Raw genomic sequence first — 17,311 nt, forward strand, 5'->3', positions numbered from 1 at the left:
GCCATGATGACACCGTCAGGGTTCAGAGGAAGCAGCTGACACTGCCCAGCCAGAATCCTGTGTTTGAATGGAATTTATGCATCATGTGTGAGGTGTATGAATATGCAACAGGCTGTTGCTTTTAAGGGTTAATCCTCTGTTAACGTGGGGCCTTTTTCAGGCTTATGCTGCCCAGAAAAGGCACCTGGACTGTCTGTAACTCTTTGTTTCTATTTTTATTTATATTTATTTATATTTTGTTTATATTGTCTCCTAATCCAAATTGTCCGTACTATTATTACTGTAATTATATTGCTATTTTTATAACCATTTTATCATCATTAAACTTTTAAAATTTTAAAAACAAGTGAATCGTGTTTTTCACACAGCTGTGTCCCAGCCCTGTCCTGGGTATGTCCCAGGTGTGTCCCAGGTGTGTCCCGGGTGTGTCCCGGGTGTGTCCCGGCTGTACCCAGGTGTGTCCCGGTGTGTCCCAGGTGTGCCCAGGTGTGTCCCGGGTGTGTCCCAGGTGTGTCCCAGCCCTGTCCCAGGTGTGCCCAGGTGTGTCCCGGGTGTGTCCCAGGTGTGTCCCAGGTGTGTCCCGGGTGTGTCCCGGGTGTGTCCCGGCTGTACCCAGGTGTGTCCCGGTGTGTCCCAGGTGTGTCCTGGGTGTGTCCCGGGTGTGTCCCAGGTGTGTCCCAGCCCTGTCCCAGGTGTGCCCAGGTGTGTCCCGGGTGTGTCCCAGGTGTGTCCCGGGTGTGTCCCGGGTGTGTCCCAGGTGTGTCCCAGGTGTGTCCCAGGTGTGCCCAGGTGTGTCCCAGGTGTACTCAGGTGTGTCCCGGGTGTGTCCCAGGTGTGTCCCAGGTGTGTCCCAGGTGTGCCCAGGTGTGTCCCGGGTGTGTCCCAGGTGTGTCCCAGGTGTGCCCAGGTGTGTCCCAGGTGTACTCAGGTGTGTCCCAGGTGTGTCCCAGGTGTGTCCCAGGTGTGTCCCAGGTGTACTCAGGTGTGTCCCAGGTGTGCCCAGCTGTGTCCCGGGTGTGTCCCAGGTGTGTCCCAGGTGTGCCCAGGTGTGTCCCAGCTGTGTCCCGGGTGTGTCCCAGGTGTGCCCAGGTGTGTCCCAGGTGTGTCCCAGGTGTGTCCCAGGTGTCCCAGGGGTGCCCAGGTGTGCCCAGCTGTGTCCCGGGTGTGTCCCAGGTGTGCCCAGGTGTGTCCCGGGTGTGCCCAGGTGTACCCAGGTGTGTCCCAGGTGTGCCCAGGTGTACCCAGGTGTGCCCAGGTGTGTCCTGGGTGTGTCCCAGGTGTCCCAGGTGTGTCCCAGGTGTGTCCCAGGTGTGTCCCAGCCCTGTCCCGGCCCTGTCCCAGCCGCACGCCCTGTCTGTGCCCTGCCAGCCCCACGTGCTGCCCCCCTGCAGCAGAGATTGCAGCCCGGTGTCACAATCTGCTCCTGAGATTGCTCGGTCACTGCCGTGTGTGCTCGGTGAGGACCGGCCCTCTCTGCTGCACGGCTTTTCAGGAGCTGAATGTTAATCCCAGGGGCTCTCTGCCCTTTTCCACCTCTCTGTTGCCCACTCCACGCTGGTTTTCATTCCCATTTATCTTCTGCTCGTGCTCCAAGATCTCTGCCAGCAGCCCTAGGGCTGCCCCTGCCCCTCTGTAAGTGTTCCCAGAGGAATTGTCACCCTGCCCTTACCCTGCCCTGCTAATTTTAAACCATCTGTTTGATTGGCCTTTAATTTCCTCCCCTATTCTCCCTGATTTCTTACTTTGCTGGTGATGTTAGACTATTGCAGGAACAACAATTTATAACAAAGAGCACAGTAAGTGCCATGCCTGGTCACCCCATCCATCACTGCCTGTGCTTCCCCACCGTTTGGATAACAGAGCAGCCTGTACTTTCATCGGCCTCTTGCTGAATGCAAATCACTTCTTGCCTTCCCATCCTTCTTTTTGCTTTCCCTGCTTGTGCCATTTCCTTCTGTAAACCATCACTTCTGGCTTTTTCTCATGCCAGGATCACCACAAAGGTGGGGATTTATGCCAGGTGCCTCCTAGTGCCCTTCCTGCCCAGTCATTGCATTGGTGAGGACTGGGCGGAATAAAATATTTGCTCTTTTGATTCCATCTGTAATGAACCTCGTAGGTTCCTGAAATGCCAGCTCCTGGGCATTGTCCTTGTGCAGTGTGAGAATTCTGGAGTGGTTTGGGGTGGAGGGACCCCAGAGCCCAGCCAGGGCCACCCCTGCCATGGCAGAGACACCTCCCACTGTCCCAGGCTGCCCTCAGTGTCCAGCCTGGCCTTGGGCACTGCCAGGGACAAGGAGACATTTCCATTTCCATTTCCATTTCCATTTCCATTTCCATTTCCATTTCCATTTCCATTTCCATTTCCATTTCCATCAGCATTGCCAAGCCCACCTTGCTGAGCTCCAGCGCTCTCAGCTACAAAACCCAGACAAACAAATGGTCACTTGTGGGCTCCACCTCCCAGTTTTGGAGACAAGAGAGTGTACTTTGAGCAATTAGGTTGAATGCATCATATTTAAGTTGGAGAGGGAAAGTGCTTCTCTGTTTCATGTAAAGGAAAGGAATTACTGATCAGCTGTGGCAGAGGCTACATAGTTAGGAGCATTTTAAAATAAGAATGTGCCAGAAGAGCTTCTGGAAATAGCTGCTCTGATCTAAAAGCTCCTGAAAACATCTGAAGTACGACAAAGCTCTGCAGCCTGGGCTTGGCCTGTCCCAGGCAGCCCTGGCCTTGCCCCATGGGCAGAGTGGGAGACAAAGTTCGCCATGAGATCCTCCCTGAGTCCTGAGGGGCAGAAAGGACCCCAAACACTCCCTATAGACCCCAAACACTCCTTATAGACCCCAAACACTCCCCACAGAGCCCAAACACTCCCCATAGACTCCAAACACTTCCCATAGACCCCAAACACTCCTTATAGACCCCAAACACTCCCTATAGACCCCAAACACTTCCCACAGAGCCCAAACACTCCTTATAGACCCCAAACACTCCCCACAGAGCCCAAACACTCCCCATAGACTCCAAACACTTCCCATAGACCCCAAACACTCCTTATAGACCCCAAACACTCCCTATAGACCCCAAACACTTCCCACAGAGCCCAAACACTCCTTATAGACCCCAAACACTCTTTATAGACCCCAAACACTCCCTATAGACCCCAAACATTCCCCACGGACCCCAAACACTCCCCACAGAGCCCCAAACCACCACCTACCCCAGCGGGACTCCTTGGCCTCCTGGGCTCCTCCCCAGAGGGGGCTCTGGGTGAGGCTGGGTCCAAGCCCAGCCCCAGAGCTGGTCAGTGGCTGCTGTCTAAAGCTTTGCACAGCTGTGATTGAACCTCTACATGATTTAATCCTCCAGGACTAAGGCTGGGAACCCAAATATATTTATATAAATATATAAATTATTATTTATATAAATATAAATATAAATACATAAATATAAAAATACATAAATATATATATTATATATTATTATATATTATCTATATAATATATAATATATAATATATAATATATAATATATAATATATAATATATAATATATAATATATAATATATAATATATAATATATAATATATTATAAATTATAATATAACATATGTGACTGTGGTCACAAGGGTTTTCAGGATGAAGAAGAGACGAGAATGTTGACTCCATGATCAGAAGGCTTGATTTATTATTTTATGATATATGTTACATTAAGACTATACTAAAAAGAAATAGAAAGGAAAAGGTTTCTTCAGAAGCTAGCTAAGCTAAGAATAGACAAGAATGAATAACAAAGATCTGTGTCTCAGACAGAGAGCAAGAGCCAGCTCTGCCATGAATGGTCAGTAAATCCAAACATCCACAGGAGACCAATCACGGGTCTACCTGTTGCATTGCACAGCAGCAGATAACCATTGGTTACTTTTGGTTGCTGAAACTGCAGCTTCTCACAAGGAAAAATCCTAAGAAAGGATTTTTCATGAAAGATGTCTGCAACATAACATATATATTATATTATGTATAATTATATACTATTTTTATACATAATATACAATATACATTATATATTATAAATAATACAATATATATGATATAATTCTACATAGAAAATATATAGAAATATATATAGAAATATATATGAATTTATATAATACAAATTCATTCATGTATATAAATATATACATTCATTATGGTAATGGCTAGACTAAGAGGTTAATCAGCATTGTTTGCTGCACAGACAGGCAGCTACAATAGCAGTGTGATATGTGAAACAAGACTGAGGCAGTTCTGCTAGAGGCAGCAAACCCCATTGCTGAGCAGAGGCCCGTGTCACTCACCCAGACCAGGGCACATCTCCCTGGCCCAGCCTTGAGAGGTGACCTTGAGGGGTGTCCCCAGAGGGTACCCAGGCTAAGGGGTGCTGGAAGATGCCCAGATTGAGCACCTGGGACTGGGTTTTTATGGGATCAAGGCCCTGGGGTGGCAGCCAGGTGTCCCTGGGCCGTGCCAGCTCAGCAGCTGGAGGGAAAGGCCCAGTGCCATCATCCCCTGGGGCTCCTTCCTCAGCAGCTTCCCTGCTCTGCCACACCTTCCCCTCACTCATGCAGCTCTGAGGGTGAGGAGTCAGCCTGCTTTCTGCTTTACCCAACCCCTAAAGCAGCAGCAGGGCCCTCTCTGTCCAGGCAGGGCACCCAGCCCTTCCCAGCCCTGCATTTCCCTGCAGGACCTTCCTGAGGTTCCGCTGAAATTTCTGCCTCAGAGGCAGAAAAGCCCCAGAGCAGCAGAGCAGCAGGGCCTGTCCGGGTCCTGCAGCCTGGGAACCTTCACCTTGAGCCCAAGGCAGGTGTGGCAGGGCTGAGGGGGCTCCCCTGGGCTGCAGCCCCTGGCCCAGGGCACAGCAGGGACAGCTCAGCCCCTCTGCCCCAGCCCTGGGCCAGCACCTGGGGCTGCTGGAGAGAGCCCAGAGGGGCTGGAGCCAGGCTGGGGGAGCTGGGGGGGCTCACCTGGACAGGAGCAGCTGCAGGGAGAGCTCAGAGCCCCTGGCAGGGCCTGCAGGGGCTCCAGGAGAGCTGCAGAGGGACTGGGGACAAGGCCTGCAGGGACAGCACCCAGGGAATGGCTGCCAGTGCCAGAGGGCAGGGCTGGATGGGATCTTGGCCATGAGGAATTGTTCCCTGGCAGGGTGGGCAGGCCCTGGCACAGGGTGCCCAGAGCAGCTGGGGCTGCCCCTGCATCCCTGGCAGTGCCCAAGGCCAGGCTGGGCACTGGGGACAGTGGGAGGTATCCCTGCCATGGCAGGAGCGTGGAAAGAAATGAGATTTGACATCTCTTCCAATGGAAACCATTTATAATTTTATGATCATTCCTCCCCCCAGGCCAATTCTTCCATTTACAGACCCCACACCCAGCAGCACCCCCGGGACTCTCCCCTCCCTCAGGAATATTTCAGATCAGGACAGCAGGGCTGAAACAGAGCCAGACTTTATTACCAAAGGCACCCCTCAGGGAGTCACAGCAGCCCAGAGCACCAACACCAGAGCTCAGCCAGGGGAGGAACAGAGGTGCAGCAGCTCCCACAGCAGAGCAGAGACTGCCCTGCTCTTCCCCAGAGGCACAGGCAGGGAAATCCCTGTTCTGGTCAGCAGAGAGGCGGTGCCACGGTCCAGCAGCACAACCTATGCTGAGCCCTGGGACAGACGAACGGACAGAGCTGTTTGTGCCAGCTCCTGCAGGCTGTGCCCTGTCCCAGAGGGGTCACAGGGAGCCCCATGCCCGGGAGCCCCCCAGCTCTGGGGGCAGCAGCAGCAGCAGGGCCAGGGGCAGCAGGGGCAGCAGGAGCAGCGCAGGGCAGGGCAGAGCCCGCCCGCTGCCATCGCTCTGGGGAGCCAGGGTGCCCTCCTGGCCGGGGGACGATCTCTTTATCCCGGCGTAGTACCGGGCCACGGCCACGTTGGGGTTGCCTCGGGCAGGGTCGAACCACATCTGGATGCAGCGGCCGCTGCCCCGGCGCTCGGGGCTGAGCCTGAAGGAGCCGGACCAGATCTTCTCACACAGGTCCTGGGGCCGGGGGAACACCTGGTGGAAGGGCCGGCACTCGGAGCCCCAGGGACAGCGGTTGGTTCCTGGGGACACAGCAGCGTGGCACGGTGAGAGCGCAGCCGTCCCCTCCTGTCCTTCCCTCGGCAGGAGCAGGGCCCCTGCCCACAGCCCACAGTCACACCTGAGCTGGGCGCTGGGGGCTCGGCCACCGCCCTGACACCCCAGAGAGGCGACAGGCTCTCGGTGCCTGGGCCTGTGATGACCCCTGAGGTGTTAGAAAGTCCTGTTTCGCCCAGCCCTGCCACTGAAGAAGCCGAGACTCCTCGGCTCTGGTTCCCAAGGCTGTTTATTTTCTGTTATCTATAACATTCTTTCTCTGACCCGCCGCAGGTCTGCCCGGCAGGTTGGGTTGTGGCACAGTCCCTGCCCTTGGGGTGCTGTTATCTTTTTATACTAAGAACTATGTGTGCTTTATTTACAATTACTTCCCAATACCTATCACCTGTGTTAAACAGTGAGCTTCTACTCTAAACCAATCCAAAAGTGCCACCATCACAGCAGAAGATGGAGAAGAAAAGAAGGAGAAGGAGAAGGAGAAGGAGAAGGAGAAGGAGGAGAAAGGACATGCCCAGATTCCTCCATCTTGCCTCTTGAACCTCCATTCTAAAACCCCCAAAATTCTACTTTTTCACCCTGTGATAAATTCACTATCATTCTACTCAAACTCTTGTGGCTTGTAACTCCTCACACACAGTTAGTAATTCTTTCCATGGGTTAAAATCAAAGGCCCAGGGGTCTTTGACTCCATGCCAAGGTCTCTGAGCCCCCTGCCAGGGTCTGAAGCCCTCCAGGGCAGCCAGAGCAATGTCCTGGGCTCTGACAAGAGGGCTCCTGGCAGCAGTGGCACTGCCGGTGACCTGCCAGGGGTGAGGACAGGCTCCCAGAGCCCACCAACCTGTGGCCCAGTTCCAGCCCTTGTGCCAGTTCTCCTTGCAGGTGAGGGCATCCTTGCAGTCCTGCCACCACTCCTCGCAGTCCTCCCTGCACAGGGGCACGTGCAGGATCCTCTCCCTCCTCCAGCTGCTGTCCACCTGCAGGGCACAGGACCAGGCACGCTGGGCAGGTGTGACCTGGAGGCTCTGCCACACCCCAGATCCCCCCAGCCCCTCCCAGGGCCACAGCTGGTCCCAGAGGAGCCTCAGCCCAGCACAGGTGGGTCCTGACACAAGGAATTCTTCCATCAGTCAGAGGCCAGAAACGTCCTTGGAATCTTTCTGTCCTGTGGGGAAAGCTGAGACAGCCTAGATATGGAAGAGAAATCCTTCCCTGGCAGGGTGGGCAGGGGCTGGGATGGAATTGCCAGAGCAGCTGGGGCTGCCCCTGGATCCCTGGCAGTGCCCAAGGCCAGGCTGGACACTGGGGACAGTGGGAGGTGTCCCTGCCATGGCAGGGTGGCACAGGCCGAGTTTTAATGTCCCTCCCAACGCCAAGAGTCCCAGGATCCCGGGTCTGAGCCCACCTGCTGGATCCAGGGCCCCAGGTTGGGGGAGCACTCGTACAGGCACGTGTCCTGGATGAAGTGGCGCTTGCACTTGGGTGGCATCACCCCGCAGTGGTTCCAGTTGAAGTTGTAGAGGTAGGACTGGTCCTTGTGCGCCTCCAGGCTGGTGTTGGCCGTGCAGCAGGCGTTGTCCTTCCAGGGGGAGCACTGCAGCACAGAGGGGACAGGCAGCAGCTCCGGGGGCAGAGCCCACAGCAACCACAGCACTTTGTCCTCTCCAGCAAACTCCTGGTCACTCAGGAGCTGGGCACTGCAGCAAGGCAGAGCTGGGGCAGCAGATGAGCTCCTCAGCAGGAATTGTGCCAGCCCAGGGACACAAACAAACCCCCTTCCTCTGCTGAGGGGCTGGGGCAGAGCAAGGAGGGTGTCCCACACTGAGGGAGCAGAGGAGAGCCCTTCCTCTCCTTCCTTCCTTCCTTCCTTCCTTCCTTCCTTCCTTCCTTCCTTCCTTCCTTCCTTCCTTCCTTCCTTCCTTCCTTCCTTCCTTCCTTCCTTCCTTCCTTCCTTCCTTCCTTCCTTCCTTCCTTCCTTCCTTCCTTCCTTCCTTCCTTCCTTCCTCTCCCCACTGTGCTCTGGGGTACTCATCCAGGTGTGCCACTACCCAGCCAGGTGTGCCAGCCAGGTGTGCAGGTGCCCAGCCAGGTGTGCAGGTACCCAGCCAGGTGTGCCAGCCCAGCCCCGCTCCTACCTGCTCGTAGAGCTTGCCCTCGGGGCCCGGCTCGCTCTTGTGGTGCTTGGCATCCATGCAGACGTTCAGCAGCGGCTCCTTCCCCGCCTCGGCTGCCAGCGGCAGCAGCGCCACCGCCAGCGCCACCGCCAGAGCCACCGCCTGAGCCACTGCCCGAGCCACTGCCATCCCGGGAACGGGCTGCGAGAGAGGGGACAGCGCTGGGGGACAGGGGACAGAGAGGGGACAGGGCTGGGCCGAGGGGACAGAGGGGACAAAGCTGGGCAGAGAGGGGACAGTGCTGGGAGAGAGGACAGAGGGACAGCCCAGGAGAGGGGACAGGGCTGGGGAGAGGGGGGACAGAGGGACAGCCCAGGAGAGGGGAGAGCCCAGGAGAGGGGAGAGCCCAGGAGAGGGGACAGAGGGACAGCCCAGGAGAGGGGAGAGCCCAGGAGAGGGGAGAGCCCAGGAGAGGGGAGAGCCCAGGAGAGGGGACAGAGGGACAGCCCAGGAGAGGGGAGAGCCCAGGAGAGGGGAGAGCCCAGGAGAGGGTTTGTCGCAGGCAGCAGCGAGGGAGGTGCTGTGCAGCCGGGCAGCTCCTCCAGGGACAATACAACACATCTTGATGGCACCAAGGACACGCAGCAGCCCCCCCAGGCAGGCTGCAAGGTCGGGCACCGTTGTCACCAGGACAGCACCACGGTGGGGACAAACAGCCCTGGGAGAGCTGGGCTCTCCATCAGCCCTGAGCCAGGAGGGGGGCTCGGGGACACCCGCAACCTTCGGGGTCCTTCTGCCTCCCCAGTGCTTCAGAGAGGAGCTGCCAGCCCCAGCCCTGGTGCACCAAGGCAGGGGGAGTGCAGGGATGTCTCTCCTGAGTTCAGGGAGTGCAGGGATGTCTCTCCTGAGTTCAGGGAATGCAGGGATGTCTCTCCTGAGTTCAGGGAGTGCACCAGACATGGCACCTTGGGTGGGCCAGGAGCTGCAGGAGGCCCATGGTGACTTCAGGACTATGCTAAGACAGGAAAACATTTTCTTTATCTGAGACTTGGACACCCTCTCCTGAGGTCTCCAGTGGAGAGCTGAATCACCAGAGCATCACAGAAGGCTGGGAGGAATCTCAAAGCCCATCTCATTCCACCCCTGCCATGGGCAGGGTCACCTCCCACCACCCCAGTGTGCTCCAGCCTGCTCTGATTTGAGCAATAAAAGACATTTCACACGCTGTGCCTCAGCCTCCTCTGCCTGCCTAGAGGCTGGGACCAATTTTATAGCCATTTTCTAAAAAACCCCAAAAAACAACCCCACACCAATCAACCAACATCAAGACTTAACCAAGAAAATTCCTTCCCATTCCTTGTTGACACAGCACAAGGATCTGAACCAGACACATTCGAAGAAGAACTTTGCAAAACACAGAAGCAAGACAAAGCATTTCCAGCATTAAAATAGCACAAAATGCCCCAGAAAAAGCAGCTACAGGCCTGAGGAGACAGACACAGAAGCCTAAGAGCTGGGAAGTAGCTAACTTACATTATAACTGCATTTATGCCCCCAAATCAGTGTCAGCCTTACCAGCCTGAAAAGCCTCTGCCCCCTCTCCAGCACTCAGAGGCAGCCCAGCAGCTTCCTGGGGCAGCTTTAACAGCAGAGCTGCTGGCACAGGTGCTGCCCTGGGGAGGAACTGCCCCCTCTCTTTGAGGAGCTGTGGCTGGTGCCAGCGTTTGTCAGCACAGGGACAATGTTTGGGTGGCAGTGGCTGCTCCAGCCTGGAGAAATCCAGAGTTTCCTTCCCCAGAGCAGGTGTGTGCCCAGCCCTGGCCCCTCACCACAAACCCTCTTTCCTCCCCTCGCTGGGATCTGCCCATTGCACGGGGCAGAAGAGCCCAGGAGGGACTGACCCAGGGCTCTGGGTATGGAACAAGTCATGGAAAAAAGGCAAAAGGCAGCAAATGTCACACAGGCTGCTCCTCAGAGGGAAAAGAACAAGTCCCACCACAAACCCGAAATGCAGAGCTGAGGGGCAGCAGTGCAGCTCCTTGGAACCCCTGAGCACATCCACTGGGGCTGAAGGCCTCACCAGAGCCCGTGGAAAGCCCCTGGCCTCAGCATGGGGACAGATCTTCCTCCTGGAGCAGCTTGGGGGGCTGATTCGCTCTTGTCTTCACTCACATCTTTTCTTCACTCACATCACTGCTGTTTCAGGGATGAATCACCTGCCCGAGCAGCAGATCCTTCTAAATTTCACATGTGAGCACTTCAGGCTTTGCGAGACCCTGCTGTGTGGATCACAGAATCCCTGAGGCTGGAAGAGACCTCCCCACCTTGTCCCCAGCCCAGAGCACCGAGTGCCACCTCCAGGGGACACCTGTGTCACAATCTGCTCGTAGGAACACGGAGGGTGATGGTTCATTCACTGATCTCAGAGTGCAAAACACAACACGGGATGGGGATTGCAGTGATAATCAAACCAAATGCACCTTTATTGAGCGACCACAGCAAATGAGATAGAGGGATTAAGGGAGAGAAAAGACAGAGAAAGAGAGAAAAACAGAGAAAGAGGGGGGATATAGCTACCAAACATAGAGACCATGTCCTTTGGTCCAGTCTGGCCGAGGATCTGCCTGTGACGTCGGGGAGATCTCGAAATCTCTGGCTAACTCAGAGGTTTTTATTATGTTAACTCTACTGAAAATTGTAAGGGGGGGGAAACAGGTACAATAAAGAACAGATGTAACAGGTAGTCCATGTTCTCAGCAGTACGTGAGAGCCATTGTCCTCTTGGTCCAGCCATCAGGTAGGGCTTGGCAAAATCTGGCTTTGGTCAGGTCGGCTCTCCCCCTCCCCTGGGTCAGGGGTTTCAGTCCCAGTTCTTGGAAGGAGGGAGAGGCTTCTCCACATGGGGGTTTCATGGCTCAGTCCATGAGGGAGAGGGGGGCTTCTCCACATGGGGGTTTCATGGCTCAATCCTTGAGGGAGAGGCTTCTCCCATTTCAGCCTGTCCATCACAATGGTCATAAAGCAGAAAATGGCTTTTCTGTGAGGGAGGGGGACCACCAAAGGTTACCCCAGAAAAGCCCAGCCAGGCCAAGAGGTGGGGAAATTCTCAAGCTATTGTTGGGAAACAGGTGCCAGCATACAGGGTGTGTCACCCTTGGCAGGCCCTCCCAGAAGCTGTAGACACAGCTGTGAACAATCCCTTGGCAGGCCTGAATTCCCATCAGGGCCCTCAGGAGTTTTGGCATTCATCCACCACTGGCAGGCCAGAATTCCCATCAGGGCCCTCAGGGTCCCGATGTTTGTCCTGGGCACGGTCTGGGGAACTCCAGATCATCTTTCACAACCTGCAGGGCTGGGCACTGCAAAGCTCCCTGGGCAGCCCCTGCCAAGGCCTGAGCTCCCTTGCCATGGGCAAATTGCTGCTGCTGTCCAAGCTGAGCCTGCCCTGGCCCAGCCTGAGCCCGTTCCCTCTGCTCCTGTCCCTGCTCCCTCCTGGCAGGTAGAAAACAGCTTTGTGCTCCCGACCCCTCACACTGAGATGTCCCTGAGCAGATCTTCCCCACCCATTTCAGACCCTTTTCCACCCCTGCTCCCTCCACCAGCAGAGTTTTGGCCCCGGAGGCTCAGGACTCTGGCAGTTTCAGATGCCCTGCACTGTCCTGGCCACATTTTCTGCTCCTTGCCAGGGAATTTCTAATATCTGGTTTGTTTTTGGAACTGCTGATCACTGAACTGTGTTGTAACATTGTCAGAGCAGTGACAGCTTGTTCCTGAGAGATAATTGTCAGCCACCAGCCTGTCATCTTCCATCTGACGTGTTCCCCCCAGTGCATCACTGTGTGTTCATCTCAGCTGCTTTTTCTCTGAAATCTGTTGTTCCATTGTTCGGTGACTCAGTCGTGCCAGGTGTCACGTCCCACTCTTGTGTAGAAGGGAGCACCCAGGAGTCATAGGTGCCCAAAAGAAGGGTCACAAAGGAATGGCAAAAGACAGAAGGGTCCAAAAAACAAAGCTCACCAGGTTTTATTGGCTAGCTCCACACTTGGTGTGGAAATTGATGCATGTGGAAATTGATGCATGCTTTGCCCCTATGTTGTAGTAGTGAGAGAAATAAAAGAGTGAAGTGAAAGAGGGAGGCAGGAGAGAGGGTAGGAAAGGAGATCACCAGTCCTGGCTCCAGCATTGATCCAAGCAGGTGGTCCTGGGGCACTGCCCCTGTTTGGGGACACTTTTTGTAGGAAACATTCCCCACCCTGGCATGCAGCATCCTGCTCTTGGTGTGAGCAGCCTGTTCTTCTGGGCCTTTCTGGAAACAGCTCCAGGGGCTCTGGGGGTCTCCTGGTGGATCCCTCTCTGCTGGATCTGCTCTCAGTCAGCAGCTCATGCCCTCTCCTGACCCCAGGGCTGCCCTGGAGCTGCCCTTGTTGTGGTTTGGCCACCACAGAGCAGAACAGGGAAGTTGGCCCCAAAACGGTGCTGCCCCAGGAGGGCACTGCCCCTTCCCGGACGCATCCTGCTCTAATCCTGCTTTAACTTTCCTGCTCCTGTGGGCATCAGGAATCTGAGGCACAGCAATGCTTTCACTCCTTCCTGCCCAGCCTTCTGCACCAGGGACTTCTGCAGATTTTTGCAGCTGGTCCTGGAGCCATTTGGTTGACTTGATGTTTGCCCAGAAAACATTTGAAAAGCAGAAATCATAGAATCAAAGGAGGGTTTGGCTGGGAGGGGCATTAAAGCTCCTCCAGTTCCAGCCCCTGCATGGGCATGGACAGCTCCCACTGTCCCAGGTTGCTCCCAGCCCTGTCCAGCCTGGCCTGGAACACTTCCAGGGATGGGGTTTGTCCATTTACTGTGATTCAGCCCTGAGTTACACTTCCTGTGAGCTTTCCCTGCACAGACACCGTGTTCATGGGTGTGCAGATCCCCCCATCTCCCCAAAAAACTTTCCAGCTTGTCCCATGTGAATGCCCAGACCTTGTCCTTGTGCATGGGATGATGCAGAACACTGCACCATCTCCCTGTTGTTCTGCCTGTATCCCTGCACACCCCCCCTTACCTAAATATGCTGCATTTTCCCACACCAGATGCTCATTCTGTGCTCTCTTTGTCCCTCCAAACCACTTTTGTCCCTCTCTGAGCTTGTATTTCCTTAAGTGAGCATTCCAGAGCTGCTTGTAGCCATGGTGTCTCCAGCAGCAACCCGTGCCCATCCCTCACTGCCTCATGCCCCTCTGTACCCCACCCTGTCCCCTCTGCCACCCTGGTAAGCATTTCCCTGCACTGCCTCAGTGTGCTGGAGCCTGACCATCTCCCCTGAGCACAGAGTCCTGCTGCTCTCTGTGTCCCATCAAAGGCACCTCTGCACCACGCAGTGAGGAGCAGCAGGGCCATGGCCATGGTCTGAAGGAAAGCTGGGGGAACAAACCCACAGAGCAAAGCTGGCACGGCTCAGCTCCCTGAGACCTTGCAAATGCAGCACAAGCCCACAGGACGAGCCCACAGAACAAAGCTGGCACAGCTCAGCTCCCTGAGACCTTGCAAATGCAGCACAGAGCCCATGGCCAGCAGTGGCCATGCTCTGGGCTGTGGGTGCAGGACCTGTGTCACAGCTCTCAGCCAGGCTGGGCACAGGATCATGGAAGGATGGAAGGCGTTGAGTTAGGAGTGGGTCTTGGGCCTTCAAAGACACAGGAGCAGTTGTTGTTTGGTGTAAAGTTGTTTATTTCATTAATACATCAGCCTCGAAGGTGAAGAGTTCAGAGTATTCAAGCCCATGCTAAACAAAGCTAAAAGCTTTCTGGCACAGAGTCCTGATGAGCAGAGGCAGCAGCAAGTACTACTGCCTCTTTTACCCCAATACAGGGGGATTGTATTCATAAATCATCTAATCAGCTAAAAACATGATCCTAAAACATTCTTCCTACACCTCTCCTGGCTTAATTCTAATGTGTGAAAGCAGTGTCAGTCCTTACCCAGAACCTCCACACACAGCTCTATCTGCTCACACAAATGGCTCTATCTGTTCTCTCCAGAAATGCAAGCACTGTTCTGCTCTGTTTTCATGATGTCTGGAGCTAAGTTAATTTTGTGCAAGGTATCACTACTGAAGTTTAAACTAGGCTTTAGGGCCTTTGACTGCTAGCACAGTCTCTTAAGATCTTTTTCTACTTACTTAAAACTAGAATTTGCATTCCTACTTCATGTCTGTGACGATTAATATATTTCAGTTTCTCTAGAGGTTCCAGTTCAATCCCTGCATTCCTTTCTGTCTCTGAGGGACTCAGAGAGGCTTTTACTTCATGTATTCCAACAGAAGGGTTTGGGTTGGGAGGGACCTTAAAACCCACCCAGGTCCATGCCTGCCACAGGCAGGGACACCTTCCAGTAGAAGAAAATGAAGCTCCAGAGAAGAAAGGAATCTCTTCAGTCTCTGTGTCAGAGGGGCTCCCAGCTGGCAGGGGGAGGGTGTTCCCTGAGGATTGTGATGGTGGCAGCTCCCGTGGGAGGCTGAAGAGGCTCGGGGCTGTCAGAGGGGGCTGAGGGTGGCACTGCAGCCTGGGACAGCTGGGCACTGATCACCTCCCTGCCATGGAAACAGATCCTGAGCTCGAGATGGGAGAGTGCTTGGGAAGTCAATCCCACAGAATGCAAACACCCAGCTGAGTCACAGCAGCTCCTTGCTATCAGTAACCAGTTTTAGCAGGAATAAACCAGAGCCTGAGGACAGGCTGTGCGGTGGCTTTGGGCCTGAGCAGACCTGTGCCACAGACTTTGGGTTAAATTTCATTTTAATTGGTGCTTTTATTCCAGATGAGGAGTCTCTGACCAGAAAGGAGAACTGGAGAAGGGCCTGGGGTCCTGGTGGGTGCCCGTGAGCCCAAGGCCACCAGGAGACCTTGCAGGGAGGTGGCTGGGGCTGATCTCTGGGGCAGTGGGGCTGGGCAGCACTGGGCTCCCAGCAGCCCCACACTGCCCAGTCCTGCCCAGCACTGGGCTGGGTGTCCCAGTCCAGTAGACAGGGCTGATCTCAGCCTGAGTGGGACTCTCAGGTGGGCAGTGTCGGAATTCAGGACATCCCTCTGGCTGTCCTGGACTGCCAGGACCCCTGTCAGGGAGCTCAGAGACCCTGGCACAGAGCCCAAGACCCCTGTGGGTTTGATTATGACACATGGAGCAAGTTACCAACCTCAGATGAAGATCTGCAGCCATGAGAGTTTAAGTAGAATGATAGTGAACTTATCACGGGGTGAAAAATAGATTTTTGGGGTTTTTAGAATGGGGGTTCAGGGAGCAAGATGGAGGAATCTGGGTATGTCCAACCTTTCTCCTTCTTCTTGGCCTCCATCTTCTGCTGTGATGTTGGTACTTTTGGATTGGTTTAGAGTAGAAGGTCACTGTCTAACATAGGTGATAGGTATTGGAATGTTATTGTAAATATTGCACACGTAGTTTTTTGTATAAAAAGATAACAGTGCCCTGGGGCAGGCAGAGTGCTTTGGACTGTCCTGCTGAGTGGACCTTGCCAGGTCAGGAGAAAGACGTTTATAGATAAGATAAATAAACAACCTTGAGACCCAGAACTGAAGAGCTCTGACTCTTTCTTTGACTGCCAGGCTGGGACAGAGACTTTGTGACACATCCCGGGGTCACTGTGAGCAGCAGAGACCCCGAGAGGGCAGCACTGGGCTCCCAGCAGCCCCACACTGCCCAGTCCTGCCCAGCACTGGGGCTGCTGCCCCAGTCCAGCAGACAGGGATGGGCTGCAGGTGCTGCACGGCCGGCGGGGTTTAATGCCAATCCCCCTGCTTTAGCCCTGACAAGATGTTTTCCATGCACACTTCCATGCATTCCCTGCTTTAGCCCTGACAAGATGTTTTCCATGCACACTTCCATGCATTCCCTGCTTTAGCCCTGACAAGATGTATTCCATGCACACTTCCATGCATTCCCTGCTTTAGCCCTGACAAGATGTATTCCATGCACACTTCCATGCATTCCCTGCTTTAGCCCTGACAAGATGTTTTCCATGCACACTTCCATGCATTCCCTGCTTTAGCCCTGACAAGATGTTTTCCATGCACACTTCCATGCATTCCCTGCTTTAGCCCTGACAAGATGTATTCCATGCACACTTCCATGCATTCCTTGCTTTAGCCTTGACAAGATGTATTCCATGCACACTTCCATGCATTCCTTGCTTTAGCCTTGACAAGATGTATTCCATGCACACTTCCATGCATTCCCTGCTTTAGCCCTGACAAGATGTATTCCATGCACACTTCCATGCATTCCTTGCTTTAGCCTTGACAAGATGTATTCCATGCACACTTCCATGCATTCCCTGCTTTAGCCCTGACAAGATGTATTCCATGCACACTTCCATGCATTCCCTGCTTTAGCCCTGACAAGATGTATTCCATGCACACTTCCATGCATTCCCTGCTTTAGCCCTGACAAGATGTATTCCATGCACACTTCCATGCATTCCTTGCTTTAGCCTTGACAAGATGTATTCCATGCACACTTCCATGCATTCCCTGCTTTAGCCCTGACAAGATGTATTCCATGCACACTTCCATGCATTCCTTGCTTTAGCCCTGACAAGATGTATTCCATGCACACTTCCATGCATTCCCTGCTTTAGCCCTGACAAGATGTATTCCATGCACACTTTCTCCATCACTGAGAGCAGGGCTTCGAACACCTGCGCCTCCCACACCTGTGCTGTGCTAATCCCCAGCACTGCAGTGATCAGCCTGCCCAAGATTCACAAATTTGTGAAACATTCTTCTCACAGTGCTGACATTCTCATGGCCAACATGACTACAGTTGTGTACAGAGCAAAAATAGGGTCAGCCCTACAGCACCACAAAGCTGCAGGAAGCCAAGTGTGACCCCACAGTCGTGGCATGAGCTGGGCTGGAGCTGGGGGTCTGTGCTGGAGGTTCACAGGGGTGGTGGGGTCACACAGCTCAGAAAGACAGCAGAAATTATGCTAAAATTGAAGGGCAAGCCCATCAACTGGTGCCAACTGGAATTT

The 17,311-nt window shown here is 54.2% G+C and overlaps 1 protein-coding gene across 2 annotated transcripts; it reads right to left on the minus strand.

Moving 5' to 3' along the window:
* Positions 1-3,919: 3,919 nt before the first annotated feature.
* On the minus strand, positions 3,920-10,408 carry LOC129117328 (folate receptor gamma-like). Of its 2 annotated transcripts, XM_077192449.1 has the most exons (5): positions 10,275-10,408; positions 8,293-8,472; positions 7,563-7,751; positions 6,999-7,134; positions 3,920-6,126 (listed from the first exon to the last, which is right to left on the minus strand). In XM_077192449.1, the coding sequence occupies exons 2-5, from the start codon at positions 8,458-8,460 to the stop codon at positions 5,759-5,761; spliced, it is 861 nt and encodes a 286-aa protein (XP_077048564.1). In that variant the 5' UTR covers positions 8,461-8,472; positions 10,275-10,408; the 3' UTR covers positions 3,920-5,758. The 2 variants fall into 2 exon arrangements, with proteins under 2 accessions (XP_077048564.1, XP_054483910.2); XM_054627935.2 differs by lacking the exon at positions 10,275-10,408 and having other exon boundaries at positions 8,293-8,681.
* Positions 10,409-17,311: the final 6,903 nt, after the last annotated feature.

This window comes from Agelaius phoeniceus, chromosome 2, assembly GCF_051311805.1.
Source record: "Agelaius phoeniceus isolate bAgePho1 chromosome 2, bAgePho1.hap1, whole genome shotgun sequence".
NCBI classification, from domain to species: domain Eukaryota; kingdom Metazoa; phylum Chordata; class Aves; order Passeriformes; family Icteridae; genus Agelaius; species Agelaius phoeniceus.